Raw genomic sequence first — 18,914 nt, 5'->3', positions numbered from 1 at the left:
GAAATGAACATTTTCAAGTGAGGAGCTTTTTTTTTTTTTAAATCACCATTCCATGACTTATGAAGGTCAACACACTTCTTCCTCATTTGGTTTGCATCTCTCTGATCTTTCCCCTGTTGATGGATGACTAAGGGAACTTGACCTAATTGGCCTCAATTATTTTTTTTTCTTTGGGGTGGTGGTGGCAACAGCACTAATCATGGATGGCACTGTATACGTGAGCATCCCCCCTTGAGATTCTTACTTTTTTGTACACACTTACAGTACTTCAATACAGGGGAAAAGAAAAAAAAAACCTCCCCCTTAAAACTTCTCATTTTTATTTAAAAAAAAATCATTTTCATTTGTTACAACAGCTTATAGTAGTTACTGAATGGGCTGTACATGTCCATTTTATACAATGTTTACATGTAAAGCGATCAATGTACAAAATAGTCGAGTTAGTGGAATAGCGAAATACATGACTTATTACTAACCAAATGTTGGTCACCTTGGAATACATCCTTGCAAAGCACTGTGGTATTTAAAAAACAAAACAAAAAACACCCAACTAATGATGGCAAGAAAAGTGTCTTACATCAACAGGCCCAACTGTCCTTCACTCTCCATCTCAACTCTCTGCTATGATCCTCCATGCAGGAGCCAAAGTGCTTAATGTTTTACTCTTCCATGGCAGCATGAAGCAGCTCGCTCTTCGACCGTCATTTCAATACGTCCACTTTTATAAACACCGCCTCCGTCGTACAGTCTGAACTTAAACATCTCTGACTTATTTTATTTTCAGACAGGCTCTGCTGGAGAGGCCAGAGGAAAAAAGCCTTTGCTTCAAAAACTATGAATTAAAGTGAAACAGTAAGGCCTGATCCTGAAGAGAGAGTTTCACACCTTTGGTAGCCTCTTGATGTTTGATTTTTCTTTCAACGATGCATTACTAACAACCACAAAAACTACAATGGCACCTAATAAAATGATTCTTTGAGAACTCTGTCACACATTCACGCAGGTTTCAGACTTGCGCGTTGCCGTACCGGTAACTAAGCCGAGGTACTCTAAAGTGCAGTAGAAGACTGAGAATATTGCCTGACAACAACGCTGGTTTGACTGGATGATAATCAAATGCTGGATAGACCGAGAAGGGAAAATGACCCAAGAGCCCTTGCAGTAGGAAGAGATCATCAAGGGCTTATCAGGAGAAATTTGTAAAGAATGTAAACGGATATGTATCTGATTGTACCGCATGAGAACATTTCAGATTGATCACAGTGAAGGATGCAGTGGATTTTGGGCAGCAGGAAAAAGGCAGCAGCGTGACTGGAACTGTAGAGTTAAACTTAAGGACACCAAATTAATCAGAAAAGAAATAAAAGATTACCTAGGAGCATTTTTGGATAGGGCGACAGCTCACTGAGCAAAACACCACCTCAATGCTGAACACTATATGAAACCGAACTGCCGAGCAGATCAGATCAGATCAGACGCAACATGCTGATTGTCTACGTAAATCAACCTGTAGATGTGTGATGCTTATTGTGTGCAGTCTCTCCAAAATATAATTCCAAACAGGTGGTTAAAGAGGTTATTAAAATCTCGGAAGCAAGAAGAGTAAAATATTTGTGCTGGTGCTAAATGTCCCTTACTTGATTAAAGTAACAGATAAAATCATTAACCACACTCACTTTACTTCCATGATGGTATAAAGCGTGATGAAGATGCAAAGCATCACAGAAATAATAATAATAATAATAATAATTAGTTTAAAAGTCCAGATTCGACCACAAAATGAAAATGTTTATATTAAAAAAAAAGTAGGTATTTATGTATTAAAAGCATCAGAGCTGATCCATCAGCACTTCTGTCCTTGCATGAAGCATTTAAAAAAAAAAAGAAAAAAAAAACCCAACAACCCACGTTTACACTAACACTCCAGGACTAAAAAGCCAGGACTGTGTGCTTAACACCACACTTAATGGTTGTAAAATAATACCAGTGTATCTGTAAAACTGGACTTTTCACACTAACAGGACAGACACCTGTGAATTTCGTCTTCTGATGTTCAGATTATTCGGATTGTCGCTGTACTTTCGCTGTCTTACCTTTTTTTTTTTTTTAATAGAAAAATAGAACAAAGCATATATTGAAAGCATACTGGTAAAAGCACTGCAAGGATATCATGGAGAGATTTACAAGTTTTCTTCCTTTTATAGCTTATAAATATGGTATCTATACAATATGTGGTACAAAAATATTTTGACATTTTATGGGCACTGGTCGTTTAAAAAAAAAAAGATGCAAAAATGATTTAAAAGAGCTTTAAAAAAAAAAAAACTGCTCAGGCACGATAAACTTGTCCTTGATTGTGTACTGAATGTTTGTGATGATAGCTGATGATAAAACTCCTGTAAGGAATAAACAGTGCTGATGGCTGGTGAGGAGATGGCAGGGAGAAAGGACAGAGGATACGAGAGATGCGCTCCGAGTTGTGACCTTCTGCTCAGGATTTGTCCGCTGTTGCAGTCAGGCGTGACAGGAGGGGAAAACAAATAAACAAACAAACAAACAAACAAAAATAATTTGAGGCAAAAGTGAAGATTTTGGTTATTTGCTCGAGACTGTAGAGTGGTGTTTCCTCGTCTGTCCTGGAGCTCGCTTTTAGAGCCGAAAGGATTAAATCAGCAGCACCACACATCTGCCTGACCGTCTGTTGTCTTCTTATTGCTACATTTCTGTTAGCTTTTTGTTTTCCAGTAGAGCCGTGCTGCACTTTACAAAAATACAACGCAACGACGAGGTGGAAAAGGTCACCAGAAGCAACGTGCTGTTCTTTAAGCTTGTAGGAGAGCTCTAGGTGGACTGGCTGATCAGAAGATCTAGTGGTTGAGCTTCAGACAAAATGGCCCCAGTGAACAGAGCTGACTGGTGTAATGCCACTGAGAGCCACAAGGAGGCTCCATTTCTCCTTCTCCGCCTTGTTGGTTAAGGGTTTTTTTTTTTTTTTGGCATCAGAAAAATTGTGACAACCTGCACTCCTCCTCTCCCCACGTTTCCCACGAGTGCTTCAGCCTCATAACAGGTAGCCTGATTACGCACTCTCAGATTAAGGCAACATGATGTCTGTGAATTTAATAAAACTTTCTTCTGTTTAAAAAAATGTACAAATTTTTTTTTTCTTTTAGCAATACAAAGCTCTATGGCATAACCATAACATTTCCATAACGCTGTATAGAAAATATATAAATATGCTTTCTTTTCTTTTACAAGTATCCGCCACCTCTGCACGCCAAAGTGTCTTTTTCCCTAAAAACTGGTTTGTTCTTTACAGAACAACATACACATCAGTCTTTCTTCTTTATTTAAAAAAAAAAGTCATTCATTCTATGCACAAATGCTATTTACACCGATTGAGATGGCTGGGCGGGGTTATGGATGTGATTGATGGGGCTCAGGATGAGTCGGTGCAGGGCGAGGGTGGCGGAGGGTAAAGGTGCTGCGAGTAGCTGCGCTCTGTGTACGGTGAGGGTGGGCAGCTTTCGCAGTTCTCCTCAGCTGACAGGTACTGACTGCGGGGCGTGGGAGGGGGCGGGAACGGCTCCGAGTCGTAGTTGGCGTCACTTGCGTAGCCCTTGGCTATGACGATGGAGGAGACGGGCTGTGCTCTGCGGCCTGGCGTGTAGTCGCTGTCACATACGTCTGTGCTGCACGGTGTGGTTGGAGGAGCGAAGTGTCGGTAGCTGTACGGTCTGTAGCTGTAAAAATTAAACAGAGAGGACTCAATTTACTGAAGCGCACACACACACACGCTGGTTGGCAATCTTCAGAGCATGGTACATACTCTTTTTTTTTTTTTTACCCCCCAGACACTTCTGGTCTTTTCCACATTATTCTGAAGGAAAAGTTCTCGGTCCACTGAACTACACTGACAACTCAGGCAAACACTTTTCCTAAAACGGGTACACTCCGGGGGTTTCATTAAAGAACCACCGTTTCAGCTGAATGCTGACAGCCACAACCCAATTTAAGGCAGTTAATATTAAACTAAATATCATACCATTCATATTTGTAATCTTTAAGGCCCGGTCTCACAATACTGATAACTATAACTAGTACAAATAAATGGGTTCCCTGCAGTTTATGTGGTCGGTGCTCACACCAGACCGATAACGAACGATCCCTATAGCCCGGGCCTGGGTTTATCCGTATCGGTGAGATTGCTTCTGGAGCCATTTTTCCAGGCCTGAACCTGAGCCGATAAAACATCTGACCAATCAGATAATTGTTTCCATGTGACGTTGTCTGAGCATGTGCTGTTTTCCGCAGGCATCTTTGTACATCCTTGTTGCATCATGAAGTCAAGGAATACGGATTAACAAAAAATATAATACAAAAGCACGGATTTTTTTATTCACAGACGTGATTTTCCGTGAAACATCAATAGTAAAAATTCATAAAGTGAACATATAAATGCAGGCAAGATATTTTAATTATGAACTTCAGCAGTCCAAACATTTGTTTTAGTCTTCTTAATTTTTTTTTTTAATCCGTGATCATCCATATAAAATCGGTAACCAATCAGTGGTGTGACTGCTCCAGACTGGAACCAAATTCAGGCAACAGGTATAGTCATCAGTGTTGTGGGTCCTTATATTTTTATATACAGTTGTGTTCAAAATAATAGCAGTGTGTTTAAAAACGTGAGTAAAGCTCAAAATCCTTATAATAGTTTTTATTTCCATGCATTGGGAACACTGTACATTATATTCTACATCAAAACATGAAGATAAATTTATCAATATTTTAATTACTTTACAGAAAATGAAGAAAAATGAACATTGGGCTGTTCAAAAAAATAGCAGTGTGCATTTTTCATTACAAACTCCAAATATTTACTGTATAAACTGAAAAAATCTTAAGGATTTAGTATTCCTGTGAATCACTAAACTAATATTTAGTTGTATAACCACGGTTTCGGAGAACTTCTGGCACCTGTGAACAGGTATTCCAGCCCGGGATGATTTGACGACATTCCACAATTCCTCTGCATTTCTTGGTTTTGCCTCAGAAACAGCATTTTTGATGTCACCCCACAAGTTTTCTATCGGATTAAGGTCCGGGGATTGGGCTGGCCACTCCATAACTTTCATTTTGTTGGTCTTGAACCCTGATGCTGCTCGCTTACTGGTGTGTTTGGGGTCGTTGTCTTGTTGAAACACCCATTTCAAGGGCATTTCCTCTTCAGCATAAGGCAACATGACCTCCTCGAGTATTTTGATATATGCAAACTGATCCATGATCCCTGGTATGCGATAAATGGGCCCAACACCACAGTAAGAGAAACGTTCCCATATCATGATGCTTGCACCACCATGCTTCACTGTCTTCAGAGTGTACTGTGGCTTGAATTCAGTGTTTGGGGGTCGTCTGAAAAACTGTCTGCGGCTCTTGGACCCAAAAAGAACAATTTTACTTTCATCAGTCCACAAAATGTTTTTCCATTTCTCTTTAGGCCAGTCGATGCGTTCTTTGGCAAATTGTATCCTCTTCAGCACGTCTTTTTTTTTTAATTTAACAGTGGAACTTTGCGGGAGCTTCTTGCCGATAGATTAGCTTCACACAGGCGTCTTCTAATTGTCACAGTACTCACAGGTAACTTCAGACCGTCTCTGATCACCCTGGAGCTGATCATTGGCTGAGTCTTTGCCATTCTGGCTATTCTTCGATCCATTCGAATGGTAGTCTTCTGTTTTCTTCCACGTCTCTCTGGTTTTGCTGTCCATTTTAAAGCACTGGAGATCATTTTAGCTGAGCAGCCCATCATTTTCTGCACTTCTTTACAGTATACGCTTTACCTCTCCAATCAACGTTTTAATCAAAGCACGCTGTTCTTCTGAACAATGTCTGGAACGACCCATGTTTCTCAGGTTTTCAGAGAGAAATGGATGTACAACATGTGCCGGCTTCATCCTTAAATTAGGGCCACCTGATTGACACCTGTTTTTTCACAGAATGAATGACCTCACTAATTAAACTCCACACTGCTTTTTTGAACACGCCCCTTTCACTTAATTATTCAAATTACACAGACTCAGGAGCATGCATAACATCATGGATGCAAACGGCACGCCTTTTGGCGGACGCCGCCTTTTTCACGGCTGTCTGGGGGACTTGTGTGAATCGCGCAGATCCGATGAGGGTTTTTTTTTTGGGGGGGGGGGGGGGGGGGGGGCGTTGGAGTGTCTGATTATAATTTCATCAAAGTAAATTCTGTATTAAAATTACTAAATAAGCAAATGCCGTTACAGTCCATGAAACATAGGAAGTATAAGTATGAGAAGAAAACAGTAAATCAGAAAGCTGCGCACGTAAAGCCAATTGGCTGCACGCCATTATCTGCTGCTGCCTGCACTTCACTGCACGCGCAAGGATTTCCATCAGTCCAATGCAAGTCACGTAATTGGCTTTACGTGCGCAGCTTTCTGATTTACTGTTTTCATCTCATACTTGTACTTCCTATGTTTCATGGACTGTAACGGCATTTGCTTATTTAGTAATTTGAATACAGAATTTACTTTGATGAAATTATTCAAGACACTCCAACAACCCCCCCCCCCCAAAAAAAACAAACTCATCGGATCTGCGCGATTCACACAAGTCCCCCAGACAGCCGTGAAAAAGGCGGCATCTGCCAAAAGGCGTGCCGTTTGCATCCATGATCATGAATGTTGGGTCTGTTGGTTTTCTATGACTCTGCTACACCTACTGGTAAATTATTTGCCATGTAGTAATATAATTTCTACCAAAAACAGTGATTGATCTGGTTAGCCATGCTGGACTGCTATTATTTTGAACACAACTACATCTATCCATCAAAAATAATTGCAGCTTGTGAATTCTGAAACCTTTTTAAGCAAGAGTGCTGTTGTACTGAATATCAGCACGAGTGTCAGAACTAATCACCGCTACGACCACATGACTGCGACTGTGATGTTGCTTTTATACAAGAGTTCCTTAAACGAGAAATAAATATTGACCAAGTGAAATTTCAAACACAATATGACGACAAAAATATTTCCCAAAGAAGCCACAGATGGGAGTGATGCTCGTTGCCATGGTAACATACGGCCTGACTGACAGTTTGTTTTCAGTGGTGTAATGTTTTCAGTGTAACAAACTGTCACTAGAATTGGAAATGTACAGTGCCTTGCAAAAGTATTCATACCCCTTGAACTTTTTCACGTTTTTCCACCTTACAACCACGAACTTAAACGTTTTTTATTGAGATTTTATGTGACAGACCAACACAGAGTAGCACATAATTGTGAAGTGAAACGAAAATGATCTTCAAAATTTTACACAAATAAAAATCTGAAAAATGTGGTGTGCATTAGTATTCAGCCCCCCTGTGTCAATACTTTGTAGAGCCACCTTTTGCTGCAGTTACAGCTGCAAGTCTTTTGTGGTATGTCTCTACCAGCTTTGCACAGCTAGACACTGAAATTTTTGCCCATTCTTCTTTGCAAAATAGCTCAAGCTCAGCCAGATTGGATGGAGAGCGTCTGTGAACAGCAATTTTCAAGTCTTGCCACAGATGCTCAATGGGATTTAGGTCTGGACTTTGACTGGGCCATTCTAACACATGAATATTCTTTGATCTAAACCATTCCATTGTAGCTCTGGCTGTATGTTTAGGGTCATTGTCTTGCTGGAAGGTGAATCTCCTTCCCAGTCTCAAGTCTTTTGCAGCCTCCAACAGGTTTTCTTCCAGGATTGCCCTGTATTTAGCGCCATCCATCTTCCCATCAACTCTGACCAGCTTCCCTGTCCCTGCTGAAGAAAAGCATCCTGATAGCATGATGCTGCCACCACCATGTTTCACAGTGGTGATGGTGTGTGCAGGGTGATGAGCAGTGTTAGTTTTCCGCCACACATAGCGCTTTGCATTTAGGCCAAAAAGTTCAACTTTGGTCTCATCTGACCAAAGCACCTTCTTCCACATGTTTGCTGTGTCCCCTACATGGCTTCTTATGCCTGTCTTTCAACAATGCCTTTCTTCTTGCCACTCTTCCAAAAAGGCCAGATTTGTGGAGTGTACGACTGATAGTTGTCCTGTGCACAGATTCTCCCACCTGAGCTGTGGATTTCTGCAGCTCCTCCAGAGTGATCATGGGCCTCTTGGCTGCTTCTCTGCCCAGTGCTCTCCTTGCTCGCTCTGTCAGTTTAGGTGGACGGCCATGTCTTGGTAGGTTTGCAGTTGTGCCATACTTTTTCCATTTTTCAGGCATGAAAACAGGTCAGGGGTGAAAAAGGTGAGAAGGGTGCGCGAGTGGTGACGTGGCCTCTGGTGTTGTTTTATTTTGTTTGGGGGGTCCTCCCCTAGAATAAATATTATAGCCTCCTTACTAAGTATACTGTATTGACATTTGCACAAGGACATACAGTACAAATACATGTAGTTATAGTGAAATTATGCCCTGGAAAAAAATGCGAATAATAGAACGAAGAAAGTGGAGAACACACAAGGAATAGTGATCATTTTTTCTTTTTATTTGCCTGGACCACCTGTGTCTCCATGGCCCGCTTTCGCTGAGTTGCCACATGTTTCAGCCTTGCCTGCTTCTCTCCTTCAGCAGTCTGTTTCTTGGCCTGCTGAGCACTGCAAGTTGCTTGAGAGCCATACTTGCTCTGCTGCTTTTCCTCCTTGTTCACCCTCTGCTGGTGTTTGTATGTGGCTGCTGCAGAGTTAATGTTCTTGCACAATGTTCTGTCCACTTCCCCAAACTTCACGTCCTCCCTTCTAAAGAGCTGCATAGCTGTCTTCCCCCTGGACATCAGCGTGTACTTGACCGTCTGTATTGCATTAAATGTTTCCACATTCATGTTGCCACTCCTTTGATCAATTACATCATTCATCAGACTAAATGAGGACTCGACTCTAGGTCCATGAAAGATGGAGAGGCAACGCTTAACCAGTGCACCCAGGGAGGGGTACTTGTCTGGTTTGTCGAAGACATGACCCCACCACTCCACGATGCTCTCTCCCTCCTTAAAGCTGGGGATGGTCAGGTCAACACTGAACCGCACAAGTTCCCTCTGGATATCCTGGTCTGCTGGCAAGAGGTGCCCCAGCATACCACTCAGCCTGCCGAGATATGGACGTACCTGCAGCTTTCAGTTCTTTTTAAATCAAGGCTGAATACTTTCTTCTTTGCTGCTGTCTTTTATTAAATCAAATTTGAGACTTTTAATTTGATTTCTTTCAGCACGGACAGCACTACAAAATGGCGTCTCCACTATACAGTGCCCTATATAGTGAGTAGCGAGCAATTTCGGACACAGGGATTGTCAAAAGACGCGCGCGCCCTCTTTCGAATGCTGACGTAATCAAGCCGGAAGTTTTGTTCGTTTTGATGGCAAATCAGGAAAGTTTGAAAAAAGTAGGAAATTCAGTCCGATGACTCAATCCAGCTTCCAGCGGTCTGGTCTGCACTCTGACTGATGTGTGCACGCTCTGGCCAGCAGGAGAAGAGGCGCGAAATGATGCCGCTTGCCCTTCGCAGCGAGATGTACTCGTCGCTATGGCGTCAATATCAAAGCAGGAGGAGGAGGCGCAAACCGTCACGAACTGTCTATGGGTGCGAAGCGACCTCCTTGCCCTTTGGGTCAATATCACCCCCCCAATTTTTTTTTTCTCATCAGATCTACACGATTCACGTAGGTCACCCATTTTGGTTTCAAAACGACGAATTTCGCCAAAAGGTGAGGGATTTTCATGCATGATTTTTGAATGATGGATTGAACAGTGCTTCTTGAGATGTTCAGAGCTTGGGATATTTTTTTATAACCTAACCCTGCTTTAAACTTCTCCAGAACTTTATCCCTGACCTGTCTGGTGAGTTCTTTGGTCTTCATGATGCTGTTTGTTCTTCAGTGTTCTCTAACAAACCACTGAGGCCTTCACAGAACAAGTGTATTTATGCTGAGAGTAAATTACACACAGTAGGACTCTATTAACTAATTAGATGACTTCTGAAGGCAATTGATTGCACTGGATTGTATTTAGAGGTATCAGAGGACAGGGGGGCTGAATACTAATGCACACCACATTTTTCAGATTTTTATTTGTTTAAAATTTTGAAGACCATTTATCATTTTCGTTTCACTTCACAATTGTGTGCTACTCTGTGTTGGTCTATCACATAAAATCTCAATAAAAAACTTTTAAGTTCGTGGTTGTAAGGCGGAAAAATGTGAAAAAGTTCAAGGGGTATGAATACTTTTGCAAGGCACTAAATATAATGAATACAGATGAGCGCAGTGATAGATACAGTGTTAAGTCGCCGTGCTGTTTTACATAGTGCCACGGTGTTAATTTCATTGATCAAAATGAAGATTGTAAGTAATTCATGACTCTAAATATATGCGAGACAGACTTGGAGCTGTTTTCTCTCATTTGCGTACGTATGCGAACAACACCACGGGTCAGACTCCCAACCGGTCTGGCGACATTAACAATGTTTTTGAATATAGTGACGTATTAAGTGCATTACCCCAGAGGAAAAACATGCATTTTATCCACAAGGTCGCTGAAGTTGAGGGTTGGCTGCGTTACAACTGCACATACCAGAACAACAACATTGCTAAAAGGCACACGAAGATCTCAGCAGGAACTCTCAGACCATACGACTACACTTTCTCCACGTCTACAGAAGAATACTTGGCATCAGAAAACCTTTAGAAATGTGTTACAAGATGGACTGCAAACTTTAAAGGGATGCGTTTTATTTATTTCATTACCACTTTGCATTTAAGAATGGGAACACTGGGCATTAAAAAGGAGGATAGGAACGACTGAAAATACCCCTATCGGCTCCATCATGACTTCAGTGAGAGAAGAATGCAGTATTTGATCGCTACCTGTACGAGCGGTGTGTGGAGGGACTGTTGGACGAGTAGCCAAACTCCATGGTGTACTGAGAGCGCACTGTAGCTGGAGACGGAGGAGGGTTCAGGATCTGGGTGAAGGAAAGAACAGATGATAAAGGACCATTAAACCTTGAACAATCCTTCTCTTTTGCGTAGCAACATCTTAAAAAGGTCTTTACTGGCTGGTCAAAAGCTAACTGGGAGCTGCTAATAAGTTCACGCACTACAGAGCCAATTTCCATTCGCTCATTATGGCGACTTGTTCACAATGGAAATGGGAGTGCTGGAATTGTTGAAGTGTGAGTGAGCGTCACAGACAGATGGGATATTTTTTGCTATAAATGTATTTTTGCGGTAAGCCCGAGTATGGCACCCGCTCACCAGCACCTTCATATTGTTCTCTGCAGCCTTCGTAATATTATAGAGCAGTGTTTCGCAAAGTGTGGTCCGCGAGAGACCTCAAGTGGTCTGCGAGGTGATCTACAAATGTAGTCAGCGTTTTCAAAATAAACTAGCGTATGCTTTGTAACATTATTAGAAAGTTAAATTCAGGGCTTTGAACCGGTTCAAGGAACGAAAACCGGGAACTTTTTCTATTTCACATGGAACAGAAACGAAACCAGAAACTTTATTTTTTATGTTCCGGAACAGAAACGCTTATTAAAAATAATGGTAACCGGTTAATACCGGTTTTTATTTCGTTCCTCAAAGTTTCCGTAGCCTACAAATAAAAAAGTCATTCTTCTCCTGCGCAAGTTTCTATGACCCGCTGGGGTTCACTTCCTGTGTGACGTTCGCTGACTGAATGGAGAAAGCGGGAGGGTGGACTACTATCACGTCTCCACATCTTAAATAAGAGGTAAATATTGCAGTCTATCGTTATTCAAAAACATCAAACACGATATCAATACATTTGTCCACGTTAATGAGAGGCTCGCGAACATTAAATGACGTTAACCTCTGTTAGCCTATCAATGCATAGGGCCTGACTAGCCTTTGGTAACACACTAAACGAATTCTCTTTCATTTTTGGCACTTTTTCTGTTTGTGTAGATGGGAAGACATACTGAGAATCCAAATCGCCAACATTTGAAATAATAATTGTTTTGAATTATTTCTTGTCTTATTTAATGAAGGTTGTAATAGAATTAGCCTACATTTGGCTTAAGCTGGATGAGACAGAGACATAATTTTATAGCCATTTGTTAAACAGCTGACAGGGAACGTAGTTAACCGTTCCGGGAACGAAATTTTTTTGTTCTAACCGGTTCGGGAACATCTATTTAATGGTGGAACCCAAAACCGGAAACGTTAAAATTCCGTTTCTGTTCGGAATGAACCAATAGGAAAAAAATTCTGGTTCAAAGCCCTGGTTAAATTTATCCAATCTTGTTTTTAAACGGCAATCAAACGGGCCTGTAATTTCATCATTATTATTATTTAAAAAGCGTTCTGCATCTGAATTTGCACCACATAAAACTTGTAGTGTGCACATGCTCTTATTCCGCCTCTCGTCTCTAGGCAACAGTCACCTCGCAAATCTCTGCCTCACAGGCAAACAGACCTGAAAACAAGCAAACGAAAATTCTGAACATATAATAGGCTAATCCTAACTAGCTCGTGTTCGTGGCGATTTTTTTTTATTTACTGAAAGTGAAACAACAAATACTTTTGCCTTTAAAAAGCACGGAAGATATGGAATGGATAAGCCTTTAATGTATTTAGTTAACCATAATTTTTTCAATTAAAAACACCTAATAGTACACATCTCTGTATGGTCTGTGTGTGTGTGTGTGTGTGTGTGTGTGTGTGTGTGTGTGTGTGTGTGTTGACAGGTGGTCCCTGAAATTTTTTTTTGGGACAAAAGTGGTCCTTGGTCTGAAAAAGTTTGAGAAACACTGTTACAGAGCAATAAAAAGCACAACGGACCAATGACTGGTGCATTTCTGGACACGGAGATAAAACTACAACTGTTTCTAGAACAGTAAAACGTGAACTTGGACATTTTAGACGTGTGTTTGGAGCTGACGCATTATTCTGCTTACAGGAGGAAAGTAAGTGCCCTTAGTGCTGGACGAGCTGCTGGAGGAAGCACCCGTTACGTGAGCACGATCGTACGGCGGTCCACTGCTTCCACCCATAATGCTCAGAGAGCCGATCACAGACTTCCCACGAGACATGCCTGCGAAAGAGCGAACGAGACATTAGGGAACGTGGAGACACACCGAGCGCTTTATCGCGTGCACTGAAGCAGTGCGTCAGTCTCACCTGGAAGTGAGCCGGACAGGGAGCTCGGATGCGGCACGTAGCCCAGCGGCACAGAGGACGGGCCGTGCACGACAAAATCGTTGGTCATGGTCTCGCCGTCGTCCTTCATCTGCGGGCACAGGACGCGCTGGCACACAAAGTACACGGCGCCCACAACAAACAGCGTCATCACGACGCCGACGATGGAGCTGATGGTGTTGGTGGGCTGGGGCGAAGGCTCCTCTGTGGGGTCTGTTCATCAATATCAGCACGTTAAACATGTTGTGGCAGAGCAGTCAAAAAAATACAGCACTGAGAATATCAAAAGTGAACTCACAGCAGCCAATTTCATCAGAGTTGTCTGCGCAGTCCATGTTGTGGTCACACTTCTTGTGTTTGCCAATGCACTGACCGTTGTTACAGGTGAACTGATCCCGAGGGCACTGAACTGCAGCAGAGTGGAAACACACAGCTGTTGGTAAATGAAGCAGTAACGCATTCTCACGCAAACTACGTTCAGGTGGGAGCCAGACTCTCTTGGGTGTAGACTTGCTAACTGACTGATCAGTGTCAAACTTTCAACCATGAACTGATGAGCAGATGAACACGAGTAACATCACGTGCTCGGGGTCACGGAGGAGAGCAGACCTGCATAACCACACTTCGAGAGCATGAAAGAAATTTATAGCTACAAATTCGAAATAAACCACAAAACTGTAATAAAACGTACAACAATAACACAACTGCTTCTATTACACTTTGTGCTTTGCACAATATTTAGCGACTAATAAACGTGACACATTAAGAAACGTGAGCCAGCATGTACCATCGCACTTGTTCTCGTCCGAGCGGTCCTGGCAGTTGATCTCTCCGTTGCAGCGCAGCGAACGGTCTACACACTGCTTGCTGTCGCACTGAAACTCGTCGTCTGAGCACACGGGGCAGTCGTGCTCATCGCTTTCGTCTTTACACTCGACATATCCGTCACAGCGCCAGGCCTGCGGGATGCAGTCCACCTCTCCTGAGGTGCACGAGAACTGCTCAGGGGAACATGTGGGCGGCTCTGGAAGGCATTAACGTGAATAAACGTGTTATTTGCAGCCTAATGCAGATTTTATAACTAATAACACCTAGTCTCTGGATTATACCTACACAGATTATCGTCTATACTTAACAGCCGATGTGTTTTTTATATACATTTTATCCACATTCACTGGATATGAGCAGTCGCACGCTCTGATTGGCTACTCTACTACTAGGCTATCAGCTCATATACCGTGAGTAGAGAAAAACAAAATGGCGGCGCGCATTGCTGAACCAACCGAGGACAAAATAACAACTACTCAAAAACAAAACCCCCAAAAATACAAAAAGCAACAAAATACTGAATAAAAAGTATTCAATGGGAAGAACGTATCTTTTTATATTTTTCAAGAATTATTATGATGCATTTTTCACAAATTGCTCCTGTCATTTCACCGGTCTGTTTGCATTCTAATAGAGATGAAAGTGGAGCAAAGAAAAAAATCCTGAACTTTTGAAAGTCAAACTGGGGGGGGGACGGGACATGTCCCCCGAAAATATTTTAATAGCATAACACGCAAAACGCTGCATTCTAGTGCATTTTAGTACTTATTTTCACTAAAACAAGTTATAACTTTTAAGCCTTTTTCTTTCATGTACATTAATGATTAACATGTCAACAATATCATAATGAGTAATTTTCAGGAGTGCGTTTAGAAAACGCGGTGATTTTCCTGCTACACAGTTCATTACTTTGAAAAAAATCAGACGGTTGAAGGTAAACTCAGCAAAATCCAAACCAGTACTGTTAAAAAGTAAAGGTCTGTTAGAGTTTCTAAAGCTTTCAGGTTTCAATGTTGGGGACGTTGAGCCTCGTTTATCAATCTTTTAGTAGAGCTGTGCGTTTGCAGAAGCTAAAGTGAGCTAAACATTTCCAATTCAGATTTATGCGAGTTGAAGCCAATTGTTTACATTAGTTCATATTGTCTGTAAATTTAAACACAACAATGAATACTAAATTTCTCATGTAAATCAGGGGCGTAGCGAGGATTTTTCAGGGGTGTGTGTTTGTGTGTGTTTGTGTGTGTGTGTGTGTGTGTGTGTGTGTGTGTCACACACTGACCGGCAGCCTGAGTGCATTATGTAACAAAAAATAATTCCCATTACTAGTTTTAGGCAGCTTAGAAACCGGCTCTTCCATTATTGCTGTTTCTTCCACGTTTTCTTGATGCTGTGTTCTAGAAACGGCACTAAAACTTCGCTTCGAAACCACAAAATGCAACTTTGATGGAAAAAATATATATCTCATCTCATTATCTCTAGCCGCTTCATCCTTCTACAGGGTCGCAGGCGAGCTGGAGCCTATCCCAGCTGACTACGGGCGAAAGGCGGGGTACACCCTGGACAAGTCGCCAGGTCATCACAGGGCTGACACATAGACACAGACAACCATTCACACTCACATTCACACCTACGCTCAATTTAGAGTCACCAGTTAACCTAACCTGCATGTCTTTGGACTGTGGGGGAAACCGGAGCACCCGGAGGAAACCCACGCGGACACGGGGAGAACATGCAAACTCCGCACAGAAAGGCCCTCGCCGGCCCCGGGGCTCGAACCCAGGACCTTCTTGCTGTGAGGCGACAGCGCTAACCACTACACCACCGTGCCGCCCGGAAAAAATATATATATATATATATAATAAATTGCTTACCTCTCCATGTCGAAAGAAGGAGGAAAGTTTTGCTTGTTTTGACACGGCGAATTATTAACACGAGAAAATACTCGTAATTCGTAACTAAAAAGCCTGCAGCTACACTGGCAGCTTGACCGTGCTTTCTCGTGCGATTGTGTTGCGCTTGCGCAGAACGGTGTCAGTCTTGCGCGCCTGAGCACGTGCACCTGAAGGCGCGCGCGCGCCTAACGAGCTCCGGCACGCGCACCGTTAACAAAGAACACCAGTCTTTAATCAACGAACTATGTTTGCGCTGTTTAAGGACCGCACCCAGGCAAGGACGATGTGAAGTGTTACGCTGCGTCTAGGAACGCGAAAAATCCGAAAAATAAATTTCTCCATTCGGAAAACCGGAGATTTTCAAGAGTTTTGTCAAATATCCGGATTTCCGGGTAAATCCGGAAGACTTTCATCCCTAATTCTAAGCAGAATGTATTTTGTCAGACGTTTTGCATAAAGTTTTTATCAAATTTGCAAGTGGGGGAGGGGGGGGGATGCTCCGTTTCTCAAAATTCAGTGAATGTGGATAGAATAAAACAGTTATTCCACTCAATCTTGTCGTACATGGCTTATAGCGGATTTGATGCTATGCGCCTCGTCGGCTATCAGCTCATGTACAACTGAATTTCGTGGAATAACTTAAATATATGAAATCCAATTAGTGGAGCGTTTGATGTCTGAAGAAATGCTTGACACCAGCTGCAGGTTTTAAAGCTTTATAAAACATTACCTCCACAGGAAAGTTCGTCGAGCAGAAGGACCAGGTGAACAGGGCAGGAGCAGCGGGTTGTACCATCTCCCTTCACTATACAGATGTGGGAGCATCCTCCGTTGTCTAGGGTACATGGGTGTTTATCTGAAACGCACAGGAAGAGAGCAGCAGATTAATTCTAGTCTTCCCAGACACACAGGCAACCTGGGGCTTCACAGATGAGCCCTATTTCACTAAACGGATGCCTGAAACCTGTGAATACACACAGGTGGCGTACGTTTACGTGTCATGAAAACAGCGAGCGCGTCACTGGATACACTTCCCAAAACGGCTGCAGGCATAGCCTCTCATCTGATCTTCAGAAATTAATCATTAATTTTATTTTTTTTGGCAAGTCTGTTTAACACAGACTTGATCAACAAGATCATTCAGCTTTAAGCTGCTATTAGCGCACACTCCAAAACAAGCTCAGTGTTTGTCAAATGACTCATTCTTCCCATGAAAATGCCAAATAATGTGCCACTGAAGAAAGCCGTGATCAAAAGACAGAGAGCGCCTGGCACAGACCCACCACCTCCAGGCATTTCCTAAAAAGTAGGGAGAGTGACTTACTATATTCGTCCATATGAAGCTCGTGGACTGCGTGGATGTCTGTAAGCGCAGTAATACGAGCTTGGATTTTCGTGCGGCCCTCGCGCGTCGTCTTGTCAATGCGCTCAATCATCTGCTGCTGCCGATCGATCCAGTAGAGGTGATTCCCGAACACCGTCAGGCCCACCGGCTGAAGTATGTTGGAGTCCTCAATCACAATCCGATTGGCGCCTGCGGGGCGGGTGTACAATGGAATAGAAATTAGTGAGGACTGACGGGAAACTATACCAAATTCTTTAGTCTAGCATGTGCGGGAAACAGAAAGGCACCAAAAAAAAAAAAAATTTTAACCACCAGGGAAATGGGATATATTTGGACTGAGAAAAGTGATTTATAGTGTTTTGGCACTGAAGAGCATTTGCATAACAATCTAATGTGGGACAGCAGAGGGGAAATCATTTTTGCGTGATGAGAATAATGGGTAAAATGTGTCTGAATCGGGGCCAGACCTCACAAAAAGCTTTCCAGTAGAAAACGAGTGAACACACACATACGGTGCAGTAAAAACAGACTCCACAGAACACTACTTGTTTCTTCATTAGAGCAAGGAGTTTAACTGTGCTTTGAGTTATGCCTCCTATTTTCCTCTGCCTTCTCTAATCTACACTGATGATCAAACCTGTTAGTGATTTTACACTTAAAAGGTTTGCGATGATTAAAAACAGTTAAAATAAACTTGCTATGCTGAAATAATTAGAGCTGAACAACAGAAAGAAAAAAAAAATCTTCGCCCTGTCACACTCTGCTCTGATTTATACTCAGATAGACGTGTGAAGGGGAAAATATTTGCTTTATTTTATTTGCTTTCTCCCGTTTTTTTGTCTCTAATTAAGTCAAACCAATCATGTCTAGCTATTCCAAATCTCCAGAGCGAGACCAGACTCGGTCAACCCTTACTTCAGTTGTTGCTTCGCAATCGGAAACCACAAAACTGGAAAGTGCAAAATTATTTTCCCGTCTTTGGGGACGTTCACACTTGGTATTAACATTGTGATCAGTGCTAAATAGAGGCATGACCACAGACAAATGCTTTCTGAGATATGTTCACTCAGGCCCTGTCCACAGCTGGCATTAACATCTGTCTCGAGTGATGCGATCACAACACGTAGCTGCTGATGACACCTGGATTCCATACATCACTTATAAACGAACAGGAGACCAGACGAGTCCTCGGCCCAAACGGAGGTAAGGCATAGCAACGTTTCTCCAATGTTCAAGCCATGGGCATCAGGTTTACTCATCAGCTAAGCAGGGGAGTGTTCTACCATACAGCACAATTCCCAAACAGTCTCAATGTCCACTTTATTAGGAACACCCATCCACCTGCTGTTTTATGCAGTTATGTAATCAGCGGCACGATGCATCAAATCATGCAGATACAAATCAAGAGCTTCAAGTTAATGTTCACTTCAAACATCAGAATGGGAAAAATTGTGACGCACACACACCAGTCTCTAGAGAGTTTACACAGAGTGGTGCGAAAAACAAAAAACAAACAAACCTCGGGTGAGCGACAGTTCTGTGGATGGGAACAAACGCCTTATTGATGAGAGAGGTCAGAGGAAAATGGCCAGATCAGTTTGAGCTGTCAGGAAGGATATAGTAACTCGTATAAAATCACTCTTTAC

The 18,914-nt window shown here is 42.4% G+C and overlaps 1 protein-coding gene across 1 annotated transcript in view; it reads right to left on the bottom strand.

The window, feature by feature from the left end:
- Positions 1–303: 303 nt before the first annotated feature.
- The window catches only part of lrp6 (low density lipoprotein receptor-related protein 6), a 179,625-nt gene continuing 161,014 nt past the window's right edge, over positions 304–18,914 (bottom strand). Inside the window, exons 16-23 of the mRNA XM_060902857.1 lie at positions 17,248–17,457; positions 16,654–16,779; positions 13,991–14,227; positions 13,502–13,612; positions 13,186–13,416; positions 12,963–13,099; positions 10,909–11,006; positions 304–3,743 (exon numbers count right to left, since the gene is read on the bottom strand). Of these exons, the coding sequence (XP_060758840.1) occupies positions 3,440–3,743; positions 10,909–11,006; positions 12,963–13,099; positions 13,186–13,416; positions 13,502–13,612; positions 13,991–14,227; positions 16,654–16,779; positions 17,248–17,457 (1,454 nt within the window). The 3' untranslated portion in view covers positions 304–3,439. The remainder of the gene's footprint in view (positions 3,744–10,908; positions 11,007–12,962; positions 13,100–13,185; positions 13,417–13,501; positions 13,613–13,990; positions 14,228–16,653; positions 16,780–17,247; positions 17,458–18,914) is intronic.

The sequence above is a fragment of the Neoarius graeffei genome, chromosome 21 (genome assembly GCF_027579695.1).
Source record: "Neoarius graeffei isolate fNeoGra1 chromosome 21, fNeoGra1.pri, whole genome shotgun sequence".
Lineage (NCBI taxonomy): Eukaryota > Metazoa > Chordata > Actinopteri > Siluriformes > Ariidae > Neoarius > Neoarius graeffei.
Note: the sequence above shows the minus strand (reverse complement) of the source record. Positions and strands in the feature narration are given on the sequence as shown.